General features: G+C 36.7%; 1 protein-coding gene across 5 annotated transcripts in view; it reads right to left on the bottom strand.

The window, feature by feature from the left end:
• LOC107592856 (voltage-gated potassium channel subunit beta-2) overlaps positions 1-23,318 on the bottom strand; it is a 187,737-nt gene that overhangs the window by 35,485 nt on the left and 128,934 nt on the right. For 2 of the 5 annotated variants that reach the window (XM_016282425.1, XM_016282429.1), the window contains exon 1: positions 17,625-18,440. The exons of the other annotated variants lie outside the window; for them this stretch is intronic. In XM_016282425.1, coding sequence (XP_016137911.1) covers positions 17,625-17,833 — 209 coding nt within the window. In that variant the 5' untranslated portion in view covers positions 17,834-18,440. Of the gene's footprint in view, positions 1-17,624; positions 18,441-23,318 lie in introns of those variants that run through there. 5 annotated transcript variants of the gene reach the window in all.

Genomic DNA, 23,318 nt, shown 5'->3' on the forward strand with positions numbered 1-23,318 from the left:
TATATATACATATACACACACACACACACACACACACACAGTATATATATAGTGCTATCATTCGATTAAAACAACCAATTAATTGCACATTTTTTCTGAAATTAATCACAATTAATCTCACCTAACAGTAGGGATATAACGATTACCGGTTTTACAATAAATCATGATAAAATGCCCTGACGGTTAGTCAAATCGGTGGTCTGGTCGTATTTTGGCTTTTACAAGAGTCCTGAAGGCAATTTGAAATTAGTGCTGTCAATCGATTAAAAAAATTAACTAATTAATCGCACATTTTTTCTGAAATTAATCACAATTAATCTCACCTAACAGTAGGGATATAACGATTACCGGTTTTACAATAAATCATGATAAAATGCCCTGACGGTTAGTCAAATCGGTGGTCTGGTCGTATTTTGGCTTTTACAAGAGTCCTGAAGGCAATTTAATCGAGGACAGTCACTCTGTCTGCTGATCTTGCAAGAAGAAATTAGCTGCAAAGTCATTTTCGTGACCACCACCCACTGTTATAGCGAATGCAAGGCAACTTTTACCTCAGTACCAAAACTAACTGGGCAAATAATTGGACTAAAAATATTGATTAGAGATTAAATATGTTGTTATGTCACTTGTAATTAACGCAAAGCTTCCGTGAAAAAAAGTTTGCAGCAAGTGGCTTTGAGTCAAGACGAACGAACGTTCAAACTATCAGGTTGACATTTAAGGGATAATGTATTGTATATTCATAGTTAACTTATTACACTGATTTTTTTGTTTACCTATAATAATATGTAAATACGGGGACATGAAATATTGAATTGAGATAAATGTTTTAAAATCTTACCTGTTTATAAATCCATTATGAACAGTGTACAAAACAATCGTCAGGACAATATGATCACTACAGCAAAATTATTGTAGTATTAATACTAAATTCCTGATTTCATTTTCAATACAATCAAAAACTGAGACGCAAGACGGCAAGCTGCATTTGAATGAAACGAGAGAGAGCGCGTCCGCACATCTGCGAAATATTCCTGCTGCTGTCTGTCATGTTAATCAAAGAACAAAAGATAAAAAAAAAATAATAATAATAATTTTCTGCTCTTGACTGAATACATTTGATAACTTTAATGGTAAGCATTAATCTGTATTTAATTTTTACAATGGAGACTAGAGAAATTAAAGTAATCAAATGTAAAATAACACTGGATGTGTTATTTTACATTTGATTACTTTAATTTATGTAGTATTTCTTAACTGAATAAAAACTTAACCTGAAAAACTTTCATAGTTTCATAGCTCTCTTTATTCTATTGCATTTATTTGTGCTGTTGTTTGCTAATTTTTTTTTATTTATTTTATTACAGATTTTTTCCTTGTGTTTTTTTTTATGAAAATAAAACTTTGCGTTGAAGAAAAGTAGATTTTTGTTTGTATGTGCTGTCAATTATAGTTCTTAGAAAGAAAATCGGAATCGGCAAAAATCGGTATCGGCAGATCACACTAACAAAAAAATCGGTAATCGGAATCGGCCAAGAAAATTGCAATCGGCGCATCTCTAATAATCACTTTAATGTAGCTTGCGCCAACAGTTGTACACGGAAGCAGCTCCGGGCGCAAGACATATGAGTTCAGCATTGCGCATGCGCTGGTGAATCTCGTGAAAACCAACATTTGTTAAGGAAGCAAAGTTTCCTTACTTTAACAAAGGAAAACCAGTCTCCTCTTGGCTTATATCGAAATCCTCAGACATTTTGTCTCTGAAAACCATGTCCTATGGTGTGACACCATATTCTGATTTTAAATCGGCCAATTCCAAAGAAAACTTGAATTAGTTGAAGGACCCCATTCATGGTCGTGTTACTGAAGCCCCCTGTGAAGCCTGTGACATCTGCACATGGTAAATTTTTGTCTCAGAATTGTTCAAATATTTTACTTTTTTGGAACCACTACAAAAGTGTTACATTTTGTTGTCCTTTGGTGTGACACACCTGAATTATATTTTTTTATTAAAAACTGTACATTAAACTACATAAAGATGGAAAATTATGCAAATGCTTAGTGCTAATGACGGGTTAGCTCAGAATTGCAAGGTCATTAATTGACACAAAAGGCTGAAACATCCTATGGTGTGTCAGAAAATGTCCTCCGGTGTGACGCCTGTACTGTCACACCATAGGACTGTGTATCAGTTCTTTTTGAACATTTTAATCTCATTTGAACAAAACCGTGATAATATTGATAACCGTGATAACTTTGGTCACTATAATCGTGATATGAAATTTTCATACCGTTACATCCCTACCTAACAGTAACACTTTTAAATATACTTTTATATTGCAATAATTTCACATGCATCTTTTTTATGACTTAAAGGGTTATTAGCAACTTAACCTGAAAAACTTTCATAGTTTCATAGCTCTCTTTATTCTATTGCATTTATTTGTGCTGTTGTTTGCTAATTTTTTTTTATTTATTTTATTACAGATTTTTTCCTTGTGTTTTTTTTTATGAAAATAAAACTTTGCGTTGAAGAAAAGTAGATTTTTGTTTGTATGTGCTGTCAATTATAGTTCTTAGAAAGAAAATCGGAATCGGCAAAAATCGGTATCGGCAGATCACACTAACAAAAAAATCGGTAATCGGAATCGGCCAAGAAAATTGCAATCGGCGCATCTCTAATAATCACTTTAATGTAGCTTGCGCCAACAGTTGTACACGGAAGCAGCTCCGGGCGCAAGACATATGAGTTCAGCATTGCGCATGCGCTGGTGAATCTCGTGAAAACCAACATTTGTTAAGGAAGCAAAGTTTCCTTACTTTAACAAAGGAAAACCAGTCTCCTCTTGGCTTATATCGAAATCCTCAGACCCCTCAAGTCATCCTAGGTGTATATGACTTTCTTCTTTCAGACGAATCCAGTCGGAGTTATATTAAAATTGTCTTTGATCTTTCAAGCTGTTTAATGCCACTCAGCGGGTGTTGCATGCATCAGTCTAAAAGAAGTTAAATAAAAAGCGCCCATCCATAAAAATAAAATAAGTGTCTCACATGGCTCTGGGGGGGTGAACAAAGGCCTCCTGTAGTGAATCGATGCATTTTTGTAAGAAACTGAAAAACTTTCATAGTTTCATAGCTCTCTTTATTCTATTGCATTTATTTGTGCTGTTGTTTGCTAATTTTTTTTTATTTATTTTATTACAGATTTTTTCCTTGTGTTTTTTTTTATGAAAATAAAACTTTGCGTTGAAGAAAAGTAGATTTTTGTTTGTATGTGCTGTCAATTATAGTTCTTAGAAAGAAAATCGGAATCGGCAAAAATCGGTATCGGCAGATCACACTAACAAAAAAATCGGTAATCGGAATCGGCCAAGAAAATTGCAATCGGCGCATCTCTAATAATCACTTTAATGTAGCTTGCGCCAACAGTTGTACACGGAAGCAGCTCCGGGCGCAAGACATATGAGTTCAGCATTGCGCATGCGCTGGTGAATCTCGTGAAAACCAACATTTGTTAAGGAAGCAAAGTTTCCTTACTTTAACAAAGGAAAACCAGTCTCCTCTTGGCTTATATCGAAATCCTCAGACATTTTGTCTCTGAAAACCATGTCCTATGGTGTGACACCATATTCTGATTTTAAATCGGCCAATTCCAAAGAAAACTTGAATTAGTTGAAGGACCCCATTCATGGTCGTGTTACTGAAGCCCCCTGTGAAGCCTGTGACATCTGCACATGGTAAATTTTTGTCTCAGAATTGTTCAAATATTTTACTTTTTTGGAACCACTACAATTTCACATGCATCTTTTTTATGACTTAAAGGGTTATTAGCTCACCCAAAAATGAAAATAAGCCCATAAATTACTCACCCTCAAGTCATCCTAGGTGTATATGACTTTCTTCTTTCAGACGAATCCAGTCGGAGTTATATTAAAATTGTCTTTGATCTTTCAAGCTGTTTAATGCCACTCAGCGGGTGTTGCATGCATCAGTCTAAAAGAAGTTAAATAAAAAGCGCCCATCCATAAAAATAAAATAAGTGTCTCACATGGCTCTGGGGGGGTGAACAAAGGCCTCCTGTAGTGAATCGATGCATTTTTGTAAGAAAAATATCCATATTCATAATGTAATATTCACTAGAGATGCACCGATCGATCGGCCAGGGATCTGAATCGGACGATTTTCCTGAAGCTTGGCCCGGATCGGTGATCGGGCGGTCAGTCTTACTTCTTTCCGATTTCGAGCCGATCGGACATTTTGTCTCTGAAAACCATGTCCTATGGTGTGACACCATATTCTGATTTTAAATCGGCCAATTCCAAAGAAAACTTGAATTAGTTGAAGGACCCCATTCATGGTCGTGTTACTGAAGCCCCCTGTGAAGCCTGTGACATCTGCACATGGTAAATTTTTGTCTCAGAATTGTTCAAATATTTTACTTTTTTGGAACCACTACAAAAGTGTTACATTTTGTTGTCCTTTGGTGTGACACACCTGAATTATATTTTTTTATTAAAAACTGTACATTAAACTACATAAAGATGGAAAATTATGCAAATGCTTAGTGCTAATGACGGGTTAGCTCAGAATTGCAAGGTCATTAATTGACACAAAAGGCTGAAACATCCTATGGTGTGTCAGAAAATGTCCTCCGGTGTGACGCCTGTACTGTCACACCATAGGACAAAGATGTCACACCAGAGGACAAATAATTAAATGAGATTTGTTTAACTCCTTTTTATTAATTTTTGATCATTTTCAGAGTTCCTAAATGCAATAATTACATTAAACTATTTTCTGATGTTTTTACAGAAAACTTGTACTGTTGTAAAGTGTCATGAGAATAAGTATAAAATGTGATACTTTGTTTTTGAGACAGAAAGAATTAAGGGAGAGAAATTAGTGGAAGAGAGAGGACATGGAAATATAGACAGAAAATTAATAAGAGAGTGATGCAGAAAGAAAATAGAATCAAAATGATGCCTTAAAAAGAGTAGCCATATAGTTTTAAAAAATTCATTCACATGTTAATGAATATAGTTTGAATATCAATCATATTTAGCTGTGCCACACATGTAGCAGGGGGGCTAGAAGAGTTTCAGTAACATACTGATTGCGTAAGAGACTGAACTGTGTTGATGAATTTGTTTTAATTTTTTTTAAACATGCTGATATTATTTGTATAAAAAATTAAATTTTCTTTCTCCTTTGACATGTTCAAAATTAAATAGAAATAATTTAATAACTACCATTTCCTTTAGTGTGACGTAATGTTCTATGGTGACATACATAAAAGAACCACAGATTTGTTTTTTGTTTCAAAATATCTTTAAAAAAACAGTTGAGTATTGCAATAGGGGAGATACAAATATCACTCAGCTTAAAAACATTTTCAGCAGTTTTGAACGGATGACAGCAAAGTTTGTCTTGAAATTGTCCAACAAGTAATGGGGAAAAAATGATGGTAATTATAATTTCATATTAAATAAATAGCACTCGAGCATAGCATCGAGCTATATGAAAATAAGTGTCTAACAATGAAAATAAATCTCTCTCATCCTATTTATGTATTACGAGATTTTTTTTTCTTAATTTTTGCTATGTCACACCATAAGACACATTTATGGTACAGTTCAGTAAAAATGAAAAGCAGTTCGAGTTAGTGACCCTTTCTCAAATATCAGACTTTACACTACATAAATATATGCATTTCTTTTTCAAAAAAGGTATTTTACAAAAAAGTATTTTGTACTGCCTATTTGTCAACTACCCACATACAGATCTGTCACATAGATCTGTCATAATGATTGACCTGTGCTGAAATGGAAGTTTTCATGGCACTTTAAAGACTTACAAATGTTTTTGAGCGATATACTTTTGTGATATGTAAACATTTAACAAAGTGATGCATAATAACAGTACTTGTGTTTTGTCAAAGTACTGTACGATTCAATACTGATCTTAATGGAAACGGCTCGATGCTATGCTTATGTTGCTATGGTTACCTCCACAGGCCAACACGATTTCAGCTTGAGAGCATCTATTTGGTGAAAATGTGCATTTTAACTAACTAGTAGTCTAACTTTTGTGGTTTGGAAATGCTGTTGAAAAAACTGTGCAAACTGCCGATAATTCACATCCTGGGGAGGTGTTTCAGCCCACACACTCAAAAATCGATGTGTTTTTGCATGATGGCCTTTCAATAAAGCATTACATTGGTTGGTGTGATTGGGTGCAAAACGTGGAAACGGGCACATGCCAAAGATTTCTTATCTCATCTCTGGCTGCCAAAAATTAGCCTTCTTATTCTCATTATACGCAGCAATTACCACCCAGTAGGAAACAAACAATATGCACACATGAATTCCAAGGATGTTTATGATTCATTCATTGGTTGCGCCCTTGCTGATAATATGTACAGTGAATAAGATCTGAGATATGGAGATGGTTTGATGTTTGTGACATCAAACGGACATGATTAGTACAGATTAAACCGGAACTCTACTGCTGTCTACACCGATAAACATGTGACTGAAGCTGTGTAACTGTGTCAAGGAAGCTCAAATAATAAGCCGACCCTGTTAAAACCACTATGCTGGACTGAAGGAACGAGCAAATCGAAAGACTATCTGGGCCAGTGAATGTTTGATTGTGTTACTGTTTTCTTGTTGTCAGTGTTGTGTTGTGTTGAATATTTCAAGGGCTGAAGCTGAATACTGCATGGTGGATAGCGGCCCAGTCACAACTGGACCCAGGTGCAGCGCTGGAGACTGGGTTTGCCAGGAGTCACCAGAGATCAAGCCAGAGGTCAATAAATGCCACCAGAGTCTTTTAGCCAGGTTAACGATATGCAGAGAACACGGGGTGGTCAGGTTTGTTTACGAAGCAGAGGGAGTTCAGCTTTTCAGGGTTCAGATGACTTCTGTCTCTGCTGATCGTGACTGTCTTCACCTGCCTCAGTGAGATTGTAAACTCAAAAGATCAGGACTTTAAAAGTAGAAAACGATTTGTCAAAACATAAGGAAAAAGGAATAGTTCGACCAAACAAATGCCAATTCTCACATAATTTGAATGGCAGATCCTTGAGAAATACGTGCATAGCTATTGATTTCGAACATCATTGACATGACATGTAAATTGCTTCAATATCAGTCTGTTCAAGACATTGCATGGCTTCAAAATAAGTCATATTGCCTACTTTTATGATGCCTATAATGGCAGACTCTCTAGAAATGCAGGTTTCACATAAATTACATCAAATGCTATTGGTTTCGATCATCATTGAAACCTAGTGCAAAATGTCTTGACGTGTCAAGTTTGAAACTTAACTTAAAATGACTTCAACATCAGCACGAGATGGCTTCAGTACTTGAAATATAGTGCACAAGTCCTATTTTGACTTGTGATCAACTTTTATATTTATATATTTTTTGATAATCAACTTTTATGATGCCCAAGAGTGAATAAATGATGACAAAATGTTCATTTTAGGCAAGGCAAACTCATATCGCATGACCAAACAGAAGCCATCTGGCCGTCAAAGGAAATTAGAGCATCACTAAAGCAGAGCACAAACCGTGCTGTTATGAGTAATTAATGGCAGGCAAAGGCTAAAAGGTCATGGAGGAGCAATGTACCACATTCTTCAAGCAATCTGTGGTGGGGAACGTGTTGAATTATATGTACACCATTCTTTCATACGCACCCAATAATCTGATGGCTGCCTCATGCGGATTTGTTCTCTGAAATTTGTGTTTATGTAAGAGCAATTCAGACTGTGAGCAAGCCTCCTACACCCTGTTCTAAAAGCAGTAGCTCTACCTGAGAACGGCTTCAGCTCTAGTCAGAAAGAAGTTCCATCTCAAATCCCACATCTTTCCCTCTTCTCCACCAACACCACCCGTTTTTCCACAGCCTCCACACACACACATTGTGAATAAGAGTTCACGTTACCATTATCATTGTTATGAAGTGGCCCACACAGAATCTGCACGTGCACAATTTCACAGAAACCCCCGGAGACCTGCAGAACTGGAATGGCCGTCGTTCACAAAGTCCTACACAATCCCCTCCTCTTCAGTACAAAGAGGCTGGACACGCCCATACATTATAACGGCTTTTGTGTGTTGCTGCCATGCTATTCAATTAAGACTCATTATTTAAAAATGTTAAATGAAAAAGAAAGGCCCTACTGTTTAAAAGTTTGGGGTCAGTTTTGTTAAATGTTTTTCAAAGAAGTCTCTTATGCTCACCAAGGCTGCATTTATTTGAACAAAAACAAAGTAAAAATAGAAATATTGTAACAATTTTAAATAACTGTTTTCTGTTAAGTAAGGAATAATTGACTTTGGTGCATTGAATTCTTAGAAAATAATGCAAATCTGAGGTGGTGATGCGAACACGACGCACAGCAGAGTGGCAGTTACACCTCGGGTGTGCATTATTTTCTAAGAATTCAATGCACCAAAGTCAATTACTCCGCTTATATTACGGTTACCACATCTCAGGACATCAATCAGATGATATATTTCAAGGCATCTGTCCAGTTTTTGTACTTAAAAGGCTATTTGGAGTAGGATTCATTTCTTACGCATCTCATCCAATGCCTCCGTTGCTAGTTCCAAAACGTAATTTTAAACCTAGTAACGGAGACTTGATTCATTGGTAGCAGACTGCAGTTAACAACTTAGTTATTAGAGAGAGAGATAGAGAGACAGTTTAAGCGTGTGACTTGCCTCGCTGAGTCTGTGCGTCTCTCAAAAGTGTTCAGCAGCAATGTCTCTATTAATAGTGAAACTTTTAAAGGGTTAGTTCACCCAAAAATGAAAATTAGCCCATAAATTACTCACCCTCAAGTCATCCTAGGTGTATATGACTTTCTTCTTTCAGAAGAATCCAGTAGGGGTTATATTAAAAATTGTCTTTGATCTTTCAAGCTGTTTAATGTCACTCAGCGGGTGTTGCATGCATCAGTCCAGAAGAAGTTATATAAAAAGCGCCTATCCATTAAAAAAAAGTCTCACATGGCTCCAGGGGTGTGAACAAAGGCCTCCTGTAGCGAATTGATGCGTTTTTGTAAGATAAATAACCATATTCAAAACTTAATAATCACTTTAATGTAACCTGCGCCAACAGATGTACACTGTAGCAGCTCCAGGCGGATGACGTATGAGGTCGGTTTTGCGCATACGCCGGTGAGTCTTGTGAAAACCAATGTTTGTTACTTTGTTTACTTACTTTAGCAAAGGAAAACCAGTCTCCTCTTGGCTTATATCGAAATCCTCCGACATCCTTCTTTACAAATCCTCATTTTGTACTTCTAATAAGTGACCGTTGTTTTGTTTTGATCTCTCTCCTGCGCTTCCGCATGTCACTTCTGAGCGGCGCATGCGCAAAGCTGACCTCATACGTCATCCGCCCGGAGCTGCTACAGTGTACAACTGTTGTACATCAAAGACAATTTTTAATATAACTCCTACTGGATTCTTCTGAAAGAAGAAAGTCAAATACACCTAGGATGACTTGAGGGTGAGTAATTTATGGGCTAATTTTCATTTTTGGGTGAACTAACCCTTTACGTTCATTTTCTTCATGAACAGTGCTGTTACCACCTCACTTGTGAGAAGTCATGTAGTTTTTAAGTTGTTAAACTAAGCTACTGATAAAATCGTCAGAGTAGCACTAACCACATTAACGTGCATGTTAATGTGTGTATGCATCTGTGAGAGAGAGAAAGAGCAGAAGAGATGAAGTATGTGCTTTACGTACAAAATAAAAACATGTAAAGGATCCGTTGTTTTTATCCTATTGGTTACTATATTTATTTGTTTGGCCAGTGTCGTTGTGGGTTTTGGTTGTTTTGCTGTTAGGCTGTAAGGACCTTTGAAATAACTGAAATCATTTGGTGAAGTGATTTGGACATGCAATGCATTCAAGATCCGCCTGGAACTGTTCGCCGTGCGTTTCCCTGAAAATAGTTGCACACGTTAGAATGTTCAACAGCTAATCAGATTCAAGCATTCAACAGCCCCATAATATATTTTAAACTATAATTTATTATTGTGATGCAAAGATGAATTTTCTACTCCAGTTTTCAGTGTCACATGATCCTTTAGAAATAATTTTAATATTCTTTTTTTTTTTTTTTTTAAATCAAATGGTGCTGCTTAAAGGGTTACTCCACCCCAAAATGAAAATTCTGTCATTAATTACTCACCCTCATGTCGTTCCAAACCCATAAGACCTCTGTTCATCTCCTGAACACAAATTAAGATATTTTTGATGCATTCTGAGAGCTCGCTGACCCTCCCATAGACAGCAATGTAAGTAACACAATCAACGTCCAGAAACGTAGCAAGGAGATCGGTAAAATAATCTATGTGACATCAGGGGTTCAACCATAATTTTACGAAGCTACAAAAATATTTTTTGTACGCAAAGAAAACAAAAATAACGACTTTATTCAACAATTCATCTCCTCTGTGTCATCGTAGCGCCATTTTGGAGAGTATCTGATGCTGACCCGTATGCTGTTCTGTGTCAGCCGCACCACACTGATACGTTTTCTATTACGCTTTGATTTGAACAAAAACTCCCTGAATGTCACATGGATTATTTTACCCAATCTCCTTGCTACGTTTCTGGACATAGATCGTGTTACTTACATTGCTGTCTATGGGAGGTTCAGAGAGCTCTCAGAATGCATCAAAAATATCTTAATTTGTGTTCCGAAGATGAACGGAGGTCTTACGGGTTTGGAACGACACGAGGGTGAGTAATTAATGACAGAATTTTCATTTTGGGGTGGAGTAACCCTTTAAATTAAAATTAGTCCATGTTTTACCCACCCTCAAGTCATCCTAGGTGTAAATGACTTCTTTCAGACGAATCCAATCGGAGTTATATTAAAATTGTCCTTGCTCTTCCAAGCTTTATAATGGCATGGGCAGGTGTTTTTGTTCAACAGTCCAAAAGTAGTCAAATAAAGCACATCCATCCATATTAAAACGTGCCTCACATGGCTCTGGGGGTGAATAAAAGCCTCCTGTAGCAAATCGACAGCAAAACAAAAATACACAAATGTTTATATCGGTTTAAATATGGATTTTTTTTTTTACAAAAAAGGAGGCCTTTATTCACCCCCCAGAGCCATGTGAGGCACGTTTTAATATGGATGGATGTGCTTTATTTTTGACTACTTTTGGACTGGTGAACCAAAACATGCCATTATAAATCTTGAAAGAGCAAGGACAATTTTTAAAGGGGTCATATGATGCTAAAAAGAACATTATTTTGTGTATTTGGTGTAATGAAATGTGTTTATGCGTTTTAAACTGTGATTGGCCTAAAGGAAAAATTGCAATCGCGTCATATGACCCCTTTAATACAACTCCGATTGGATTCGTTTGAAAGAAGAAAGTCATATACACCTAGGATGCCTTGAAGTTGAGTAAAACATGGGATAGTTCATTTTTGGGTGAACTAACCCTTTAAGGTTTTGCAGGATTCTCTTATGAATAGGCAGTTCAAAAGAACAATTTATTTAAAACTGAAATATTTCTTAACATTATAAAGGCTTTTACTGTCCCTTTTTATCAATGAAATGGATTGTAGTTGGTCATTTGCTTGTGTTTCTAAGTCTTGCCGATTTAAACATTCAAGAGTTTTAAACCAAGCACATGAGGCTAAAGAGAATTCTATTCGGTACTCGCATGCTGTTTTCTGTGAGAACTCACTCAAAGCGCGCACACAGAAAGCCGCATTTCAGACAGCGCACGGACACAAAATTGATTCCTCTTTCGTGTATCCTTGCATCTGGATGGACACATAGTCTAAGGTGACCAGACATGCCACTTCCTAAAACAACCAGGTTTTGGCTGTTTGCGCTGCGCGGACTGATCGTTGTATGACATCTAAGTACTGTGAGAGCGATAGAGCGCAGAGCAGACGGCTCCTTATGCTTCTGAATCACTCTCTCGATACTTTGATCATTATTTTAGAATTGAGAAATCCTGGGCAGAATGTGTCCCCGGGAAGTGGCATGTCTGGTCACCTTAACAAAATTATCTCAAAATAACTGTCTTTGCAAGTAGGCTCGTAAACATAGTCGGTTATGTCTTAACTGAATGTAAAAAGTGGAGAAAGAAATCTTGTGTATCATTATATTGGATCTATGCATTCAGTCTTAAAGGGGCAGCAGCCTATAAATACCTGCTGTTCCATAAGTGCCACCTGCTGTCAGAGAGCTACATTTGCATCTCATTCAGCCCATCTGCTTCTAAAGCATTCTGTTTTTGCTTCAAATTTTGAAATTTTATTACAATTTAAATAACATTTAGCATCTTTGTTAGGATCGTAATTAAAATGCAGTGCTTGCCTCTGATTTTAAATGGAAAGAGCACAGGCAAAGCCTTTGTTTATATGAAGAGATTTCTTTTATTTGTATTATCAATCTATTTGATTTGGGGTTTGTTTTAACATTTCAAGTTAGTTTTATTATTTGACAGTTTAATTTCACAAAGAAATATGCAGCATTTTTTCTGAGATATAATAAAAGGACACCTTTTCATTTATGATTTGTTGTGAGAAAATTGTATTGTGAAATCAGTATAATGAATCGTATCGCATTGAGTTGAGTGAATCGTTACATTAGGGATGCGCCGATCCGATATTCATATCGGGAATCGGCTCTGATAGTGCTATTTTTCTTGGATCGGGTATCGGTCAGAGAGGGCCGATCCAAAACCGAGAATTTATTATTTATTAATTTTTTTCCCGATTGTGCAAATTATTCTGTGTTACTTCTGAAGCCATACGATAGCTTAATGTGAGCTACATATGAATATTTAAGTCCATACATTAAAGCTCACACAAACTCTTTTCTCCGCTGTGGCTGTCAGTCATTCGTTCAGCCTTTATGCCCTGGTCGCGTTTGGTTACAGCAGTCAGTTCGGTAAAGCTCTCTCCAAGATCATTCTGTGTTCCCATTATACTTGATTTGTAAATACATGTCTATGATTTTGCAAAAAGGACTTTATCTTCTTGCCGGAGTTTAATGTTGTTTTGTTACTTGCTACCGGGTGTCTGTGAGAACAAAACACGGGCGTAGAAAAGACTATAAATTTTTATTAACGTTCCCAGGAACTGAAATTTAAAACCGTTAAAAGAAAAACTCTCTAACTGTTGCACAGATATAATACACTACGCATCAATTTCCCTTCCCTTTGTGCTTTGCAGTTTTTAACACGAAGCGCTCACAATGTGCGCATCCGGTGTACAGAATGATGCGCTTGAAGCAACACGGCGTCAGGCTGTGACAACATCATTCTGCACACCGGATGCACACATTGTAAGCGCTTCGTGCTCATAGACTGTATAAAATCAGTTCGTGCTGCACTGTATTTGTTTTGTCCTATCGTATCTATCATATGTTTTTGCCTTATTAAAAAATATGCTATACATTCAAAAGAAATGTATTTTAATTTTATAGTATATACTTAAACATATATATGAATGTTTTTAATGAATGGATTTTATAATATAAATAGCAATGTGTAACATTTTACCATATTTAGTGCAACACTTTTATTTGTTCCCCACACAATATAGTTTTTTCACTAAATGTTTGGATTTCTAAAATTATTGTGCACTGATTTTTCTATAATAACTTTTGTTGCCGAATTATCCACTAACCTAGTTTATGATACATTTTTGTCATAGATTATAAATATACATAGGCCTATATTTTTTCATATTTATTGTTTATTTTATTTTTCTTTATAATGAAGTAGTCTGTATCTAGTAGATTGTGAAAGAATGATTATCAGTTCCACACACAGAGATATATAAATTCTTCATTTATTTAAATAGGGGAAAAAAAACTTCACTGGTATCTGTATCGGCCCTAGGTATCGGAATCGGTATCGGAGGCGAAAAAGGCGGCTCGGAGCAACCCTACGTTACATACCTATATACTACTAGCTTTTGCTGTGGCATCCAAGTAAAGTGTTCTTTAGATAATGTTATTTAAATAATTTAATAAAGAACAATTTTTTTTTGCTCATCAGAAAAATTATCCTGATCCCAAACACTTGAACTAACATAGTTATGATCACATAGCAGGTTTTACAAACAAAATACTGTCATTCACTTAAACTGTCTAATTTCTTACAGTTAATCTCAGTTGCTCACCACCTGCAAAATGCCCAGGTAATCTAAAGCCAATGTGAAACTCTTTGCAGCCCATTTTACTTCTGTATTATGAAGTATTGATTAGTATCCATCTGCAACACTGCTGAAACCATCTGGCTGAAACTTAAGCCCCCTTGGCGACGTCAGATAAAATGAAAATCCTTTCAGAGGCAGAGCAACTCTAAATGTTTTGATGAAAGATTATTAAAACAAAAATTTGTGCACTAATAAATTTAGCTAATTAAGACTAGAAATGTGCATTAAAAAAGTAAACTATAATTTAATGAATGGATATTTCCTCATTGGCATTCAAATGATTCAGATTTGTCTCTCTGAATGGGAGTACTGCTTGACAAAAAGTAAACAGCTAAAGGTTTCAAACCATTTCTATGCAAACAGATGCAGTCCACACCATCAACACAACATAAATTATCATGGAGACGAATAAAAGCGTTTATTTATGGTAGAGCCCAGCCGGAATTAATAAATCTATTTCTAGAGAGTGAGGAAAACAGACATTCTGCCACCAGTGAGAATCTACACGTTCTTAAAGCACAAACATGCAGGCCTTAATTAAAAGCTATCAGCACCGCACAGAGAGCAGAACATAGAGCCATCCATCCTCAGTTTAGAAGCTGGGAAAAAACCTTATCAGAGTGAAGGGTTACACATACTCTCTCCTCAAGCCTTAAATAGAAATGCACATGCGAGACTGAGCGTTTATAGTGCAATTGTGTGGCTTTGTAGAAGCAAAGGCTGCTGTTTGTTTCTCACAAACATTCATCAGGCATTATTTCATGTGGGAGTGAGTCTGAACTGAAGGTAGTATCAGTTATAGTGAGATCCAGAAGTGCAATAAAATCTCTCAACACGCCTACTCTTTAACGCCTTAACACTCTTACATCTCTCAACACTTTGAGTTCAGAACTTCCAATTATGTTTCGCAGATGCTATTTAAGTGTATTTGGTGAATGTCAGATATACAAGTCATTTTATAAACACCGCAGATTGTTTCCAGGGAAACATTTTATATTAAAATCTATGTTCTTGGAAACAGATAGCCATTATGTTGTGCTAACCAAACATTTTAAATCACATAAATCTTTGAAATCAACCTGCAGCCAGTCAGCTACAATCAATTTTAATAATGCTAATGGTCACAGAGCTTCAAAAGCATGAATCATCTCATCTGTACGTGTAATTCCAACAATAAAACATGTTTGGTTTTGCACCAATGCTGCGTTTTATATATATATATATATGAAATTGGGTTGCAAACACATTTCATGTTGACTTGTATTCCATTAGCATTTTTCATCTAAACAGATTTGTTTTGCAGAATAAAGGACAGATATAAATAACGAGGTTTGCAGCCCATTTTGCATCACCTAGCTTAATAGGATCTCCTCCACAAAATCATAAGCCTGTTTTACTCAAATCATTAATTGAATCCTGACCGGAGCCATTTAATCTTTCCACACAGCTAAACTGAAGCATCTCCACAGAGAGCGCGGACAAGATAAGGCAGAGATGTCAAGCGACTTCAATCTACGATATGGCATCGTTCCCAATTCTACACCCACCGGTACAATGTCTTTGTCTGTTGTACTGTATAGAGCGACCAGAGTAATACCGCACGATCTGGACTGGGAAAGATGCTGGTTAATTGAAAGCCCCCCTTCCAGTCCTCTCTCTTTACAATGGCCCTGTCTGCTTCGATTCATCTGGGCAGAATGAGATTGTGATTGGAACTGACTAAAGAAAATTACACTAGATGAGACAAAGGTGCCGGTCTGCCAGAGTGAATCCTGGAAAACAGGACTGGAAGGACTTTTGTCCCTTAGGGAGCACAGAGTAAAAGCTAATCATACTGAAACACACATTTATTTTTCCAGGAATGGGAAAATGTGGCATGAACACCCTTCACCTGCATTTCTTTACCTTTAAAAATAAAGGTTCCAAAAGAGAGTTCTTGTAGCAATGCCGTAGAAGAACCATTGTTTGGTTCCCTAAAGTAGTAAACCATTCTTAAAAGAATAATTGTGGGGGGGGGGGGGGGGGATCACTCTACGACCTCAATCTCGAGACAACAGAAGGCGCTGGTCTCAAATACTGCTTGCCTCAGAGAATTTAGAACAATGGAAAGAAGGTCCACAAAAGAAGTTCTCATTTTAAAAGGCCTAGTTCACCAAAAATGCAATTTATGTTATGTTTACTCACTCTTACGTCATTACTTCTGTCTCTTCACTGCATTTCTCTTGCACTGACTCTTGCCAAATTGCTTTTGGAACATTCCAATATAATTCCAAACCAGTATGCTATTTTTTCCTGTTAAATGTAAACATGGACACTTGGAAAACAGTTTATGGTAACCATTTATTTCAATCAAAAAAGCTGTGCCTTCCTCTTTTCCTGTTTTTTTAATGTGTTCCAGCATAATGAGGATTTCTTTAAAATAAGAAAATGAAGCTTCAAGACAGTGACATTGTATGAAGTAACTCATAATGAGTGCATAATTGAATAAATTAAATTAACAAGGTCTAGCTAACTCTCTTGCTTTACAGAGGCGAATATTAAGCTTGACATAAATTGGAGCCTCTGACAACAATCATTTTGCAATCCTGATTTCAAACAGGAAGGAAAGATCACACGCCTCCAATTAAGAACTGTAATTAGGATTTTTCTGCAAATGAACATGACAGCTGAAAGCAATCTGGCAGTGTTTCTAGCTGTTGTTATGTAAATTAACAAATACTTCCAGGTTTGTTGTTAACGAATGCAGAAAATGTTACGTTTGATATATAGAAAATGAAACAAAAAAATGAACTCCTAATAGAAATAAAAAAAGGCATCAAATTAAATAATTTAATTATATAATACTATTATGTATTATGAACACCTAAGAGAACGATTCTAAGACACATATGTCAGCAGTTGTGCATAATAGCAGTACATTTTAACACAAAGCTTTGGGATTTTCATGGAAAAGCTGATAGCAGCAATGCAGGAATATGAAACTAGTTTGCCAGTGGCTCAATTGGGTTAAAATGATTGAGAAAAAGAGTATTCATTATTCTTCAACAGTTAAAGCTGCAATTTGCAGAATGATTTGAAGAGTAATAGTCAAACTGATGGGGCTGAAATCATTATATGCAATCAAAGCAGTTTGTTGAAATAGCAGAAATGTATATATGCACCAGCATATACTGATTATTATGCTATTGAGCTAGATAGGATAATTCAGCACAGTCTTTAAAAAATAGTCAAAATTATGTGAATGCTACTATTTTTTTCCTAAATGGTTACTAATAATATTTTAGCATAAAAACAATCTAATAACATACACAAGTAAAACATTTCACATTATCGGATATAATCCTACAAGCTTTACAGTCACAAAATAAACTCTTCATTCATTTTATGAGTTTTCCTACCTATACTTCATGCCAGTTCTCATGCTTTGGTCACTTGAAGAAGGGACGCTCTGGACAGAAAGCTGCCCGAGGCTCCTGGCCACCATGGCCACGGCTTTGAACTTGCTTCGGGTACCAGTGCTTGGACTGTTAGCGTTTTGTCGATTGAGCCTGTCATCTGTGCTACGGCTCATGGACCGGTGGTCTGTGCAAACAAACGACACCTGCATCCTGTCTCAGAGGATGCACGGTTATCACAGAGAAAATTCAATGAAAGAGTGCAAAGCGTCTCCAAGAAACAAAGCCAAGTCAGCCAGATCCAGATCCTCTGGAAAGCAAATTTAAAAGTTCCTCGGTCCTGCTGGACTGTGCAATGCGCTGGGACTCCTGGTCTGAGAATATCAGGAGGGTTGATCAAACTGAAGCTTGACTCACTCAACTAGACAGGCAAAGAGCTTATAAAGTGATGCCCGCGACTCATTTCAGTGCTTCCCCGACCGACACATGAAGTTCACAGCTCTCTGCTCAAGACCACCTGCACGGCTCCCATCTCACATAAGAAAGGTCTTAATTTATTTCCTTTCTCAGGTTCAGCGCTTTTTCTTTGTATTCAAATCCTCCAATCAAAGACGCCGCATATCCAAACACACTAACTGGTTTCTTTGTAATCTCAGCTCACTGCTTCAGATCACTTGGGAGCACCAACACACAAAGCAGATTTCAAACATAAAGTAACAAGCTGACGCAATGGATAAGATGTCTTCTCATGTCTCCTCCTGTGAGCACTGTATCTGACAGCTAATGAGATACCTCAAATGCACTGGCTCTCCTCCTCCTCCTCCTCCTCCTCCTCCTTAGTGGAGATTAAACTTACAAGCGCATTCAGAGCGCAAGACACAAAGAGGCAGAGCGTGAGTGAACGAGTACGAGAGGGTGGGAGGAGCAAACGGCTGAAAGAGAGAGTACAGAAACACGGAATGTGATCGAGAAAGAGACAGGGAGTGTTGGAGGGTTTGATCTGCACTGATATTTCTTTAAAGGGGTCATATGATGTTGCTAAAAAGAACATTATTTTGTGTATTTGGTGTAATGAAATGTGTTTATGCGGTTTAAGGTTAAAAAAAACACATTATTTTCCACATACTGTACATTATTTTTTCTCCTCTATGCCCCGCCTTTCTGAAACGCGTCGATTTTTACAAAGCTCATCGGTCTGAAAAGTGAGGTGTGCTCTGACTGGCCGGCTATCCAGTGCGTTGATTGGTCGAATATCTCTAGCGTGTGACGGAAATGCTACGCCCCTCACCATATTGTGATGCCTTGTCCCGGCCGGAGCGACGAGACAAAAACATGAAAACCCATTATAAACGAGGCATTTGTTGCATCCAGTGGGGACATAATTATGGATTATAATGACTTATACTGTTTTTTTACACATTGCATTGCATCGCGCCGCGTAAACATAAGACTATGTTTGCATTTGTGATCAAAGAAATTACAAACTACAAGCGCTACTCTACACTGCTCAAAACTCGCATTTGAATCATCAGTGGCAAATTCTTTAAATATAAAAAAACTTACTTACAGTCTGTGAGTCAGAACAGCCGGCATTGTTGTCTACTCTACCAGGATTAGGAAACAGTCCTCCATAAAATGTGCTGCACACATCTGAATATTTGGGTTGAACTGTTCTGGAACAGTGTTGTAAATACAATTAACCACTGATTTACAGTCGTGTCCTCTTTTGGAAGGCTGGTGGGTTTGAGAACGGCACGGCCGGCGAGCTTGCGGCAACCACATGTGACGACTCCGGGCTCGACTCCGCTTTGTCCACGGTGAAAGCCGATCCGGCTAGCCACAGCTTGAAGTTGATGTATTTCCTCAGCGACCAGCATGGATCAGCTCTAGGCATGACGAAGCGGATATTGTCCTCTTTTGGAAGGCCAAACAAAGTAGTTTCGCTTTCACAATGAAGCACACAGCGCCTTCATGACATGGCGTTGGCGGCAGCAACAATACTACAGCAAGAATAAAAGTTAGGCCTTCTTTCTTTGCGTGAACATTTGGGTGGCGTTATGCAAATCTTCACACATCGTGACGTAGACATGTGGGGGCGTGTTAGAACGAGCCGTTTTAGGAGGGCGTGGTTGACTCTTAACTTTTATAAAGAATATCTCTTTGGATTTGAGACTTTAGTCTTTGTAACTTTACAGATCTTCTTTATGCACCAAGAGCTTGTAACACTCCAAAGAGAAAGGAAAAATTGAAATCACATCATATGACCCCTTTAACTTTTGTACTAATATTTGCTCCACTTATTTGCACTGTTTTCATTGTACATGGCTAAGCTGCAAATGCTTTGAAATAGATGTTTTACTTTTGAAGTGAATATCATATTCATTTTCTCAGGTTTAGAAATAACGTACACTACAATTGAAAAGTTTGGGGTCGGTTAGATTTTTATTTGTTTTTATAAGAATTTTTTATTGTTTTCTATTTGTTTTTATAAGAAGTCACAGGGCTGCATTTATTTGCAAAAACATAGTAAAAACAGTAATATTGTGAAATCTTTTTACAATTTAAAATGGCTGTTTTGTATTTGAATACGTTTTAAAATGTAATTTATTCCTGTGATGCAAAGTTGAATTTTCAGCATCATTACTCCAGTCTTCAGAAATCAGTCTAATATGCTGATTTGCTGCTCAAGAAATACATTTTAGATTATATATATTTGTGGAAACCTTGATACATTTGTTTTCTTTGCTGAATATAATGTTCAAAAGAACAAGATCTTTTAAAGCTTCTGTAACAATATAAAAGCTTTTGTCACTTTTGACCATTTTAATGCATTCTTGCTGAATAAAAGTATTAATTTCTTCTTCAAAAAAAAAAGTCTTTCAAGAATGCACTGCTATGAGATCCATTGTTGTTATGTAAAAACACATTCTTCTGTCAAAAGTCAATGTGATTTCAACAACAACAAAAAGTTGAATTGCAGAACTTTCGGTAAAAATACAAAAATCAATTACAATACCCACAATCCTAAAGAGAGATCCATCAATCAGAAAAGTCAATGAAACCAAAATCTGAGGAAAAGAGTTCAGAAGTGAGCAGCCATTCCCATAAAGCATTGCAAAATGTGTATTTAAGTCACTCTGAGTGCATATATTTTGCAATAAACTTCCAATACATAGTATTCTATACTTATAATAATTTAATTTTAGTCAGTTCTTTTCTTCTGTACTTTTTGATCAATTCTATAAGATATGTTAAATACTCAGTATTGTACATTTGTCTTTTGCTGAGTTTGAAGTACTTTAATTGTGAATCATCTTTGAGATGGATGGCTTGAAGGTTTTTATTTAAAAATCTATTTGAATGCCTATGGAGAAAATGAATAGCGAAAATACCAGAACCAAATCTGTTAAAGTGAGTGCTCACTGTTGCATAAGTACACTTCTTGCTATGTCAGTAGAACCCTCTAAATTGAAATTATAGATAGAGAATAAGACTTTTTATTTGGTTTATTTGTACAGCTTGCAGCTGATGCCACCGTCGCGGCTAATGCATTATTAGGTGTTCACACTGACTTCAAGCTGTTGAGTATTACCAAGAGAATAAAAGAGCAGAGTGCTGGTGCAGGCAAAAACTATTTCGCCCAGTGCACGGCAGGATCTTTCATACATGCATGCAGTGCAGGCATGTGTAAAATATTCATTATGCAACTTGATCTGTCTGAATGTGTACCAAAGCCAGGGGAGGCTGAAGCACATTACAATGCAACCGCTAAATCATCATAGCTCACATGCCTGCCTGCCTTCCTGTCAGCTGTTAGATGCACACGGGGGAATATGTTAGCCAAACTATTACCTTCAATTCACGACAGCTCTCTTAACCCTTTAATATGTGCTGAAGATTTCACGCATTATGAAACTTTTGTAAATGTGGCTCAGTTGGCCAATTATGTCAGTATCAGCAGAGTGTGTGATGTGGTAAAGACAGGAAGCACACAGCAGCAACCAATTAGCTGTGTTATGGAAATCAATGCAGGCAGGATCGACATGGGGAAGCTGGAAAACAATATTGGCAGAGCAAGGAAATTTAGTGGTAATTGGGAGTAGGCACAGGACTAGACAAAGAGCATGCTGATGGTGCACACTTTTACAGAAATAAAATAATGAAACATATCTGTCGAAGATCTGCTAACTTTCTGCCAACAGTGAGTGAACCGAGAAAAATCCCCAGCCACATATAGTTCTTACTGAACATTAAACTGTACTTTGTTTAGTTTTTTATACAAATGTATTTTAATTCCAATAAAATGCATGACAACCAGGCCTTTTTTTCTCTCTCAGCATCATATATGAAATGTGTCTGTCTCCAACTTTCAAGTGAAACTGTACAATATATGTCACAAAAACATCCTCATATTTCTATTTTGATGGCTTAATGCCAAGAATTGTGTTACCATATGGAGGGACTGTTCCCATAAAAATGTAAAATCTGCCATGATTTACTCACATTCATGTTGTTCCAACCAGTAAAATACAAAAAGATGACATTCTAAAGGTGAAGAATGATCATGCTGTGAAAGTCAATGGGGTCCAAAAACATTATACACTATTAACATTATTGTACGGATTAAAATAAAGATTTTTTTTTATTTTTGGTTGAACTGTGGAACCATAGAAGTAGTTCCATAGAAGTATAAAAATAAAAATAAAAAAAGGTGGAAAAATCCCAAATACAACTGATACACTTCTTAAAGTATCATCTTTTATGTTCCACAGAAGAAAGTTAGTTGAACAGTTTGGAATAACATGAGGGTGAGTAAATAATGACTGAATTGTCATGTTAAAGGGAACTATCCCGAGGATTGGCTTGCTTTTTTTTACAATCCGACTTAACCATGTGATGTTTCAGATCCTAATAAAGCTACTGCCCAACTGTTTGCTCAATTTGACCACTTTTAATTATGGACCCTGCCACTTATCCTTAGTCCATTTGAAAGATAATTAAGAACACAGATGTGCAAATGATGGTAGACCGGTACGTTTCCATCTGTAGACCACACAACTGCCCATCCTTGTCCGCTACAATCATTCCAGACTCTTGACTGAATTGAAAGGGGAAAAGTGTTTAAAGCGAACACCTAAAGTCCTGGTCAGAATTATTGGCACCCTTGGTAAATATGATCATAGAAGGCTGTGAAAATAAATCTGCATTGTTAATCATTTTGATCTTTTATTAAAAAAAAAAAATCACATAAATCTAACCTTTCATTGGAGAATAAGAATTTAAAATGGGGGGAAATATCATTATGACATAAATATTTTTCTCTAATACACATTAGACACAATTAACGGCACCCTTTTATTCAATGCTTTTTGAAACCTCCATTTGGCATAATAACAGCTCTGAGTTTTCTCCTATAATGCCTGATGAGGTTAGAGAACATTTTCTATAGAGTTCAGGTCAGGGAACTGGAATGGCCATAGCAGAAGCTTGGTTTTGTGCCCAGTGACCCATTTTTGTGTTGTTTTTAAGGTTTGTTTTTGGATTATTGTTCGGTTGGAAGTTCCAAACATGGCCCAGTCAGTCAATTTTTGATTTTTTATCTGTTGGTATTTGATAGAATCAATGATGCCATGTATCTGAACAAGATGTCCAGGACCTCCAGCAGAAATATAGGCCCACAACATTAAAAATACAGCA

This window comes from Sinocyclocheilus grahami, unplaced genomic scaffold, assembly GCF_001515645.1.
Source record: "Sinocyclocheilus grahami isolate Dianchi unplaced genomic scaffold, SAMN03320097.WGS_v1.1 scaffold160.1, whole genome shotgun sequence".
Classification (NCBI taxonomy): domain Eukaryota; kingdom Metazoa; phylum Chordata; class Actinopteri; order Cypriniformes; family Cyprinidae; genus Sinocyclocheilus; species Sinocyclocheilus grahami.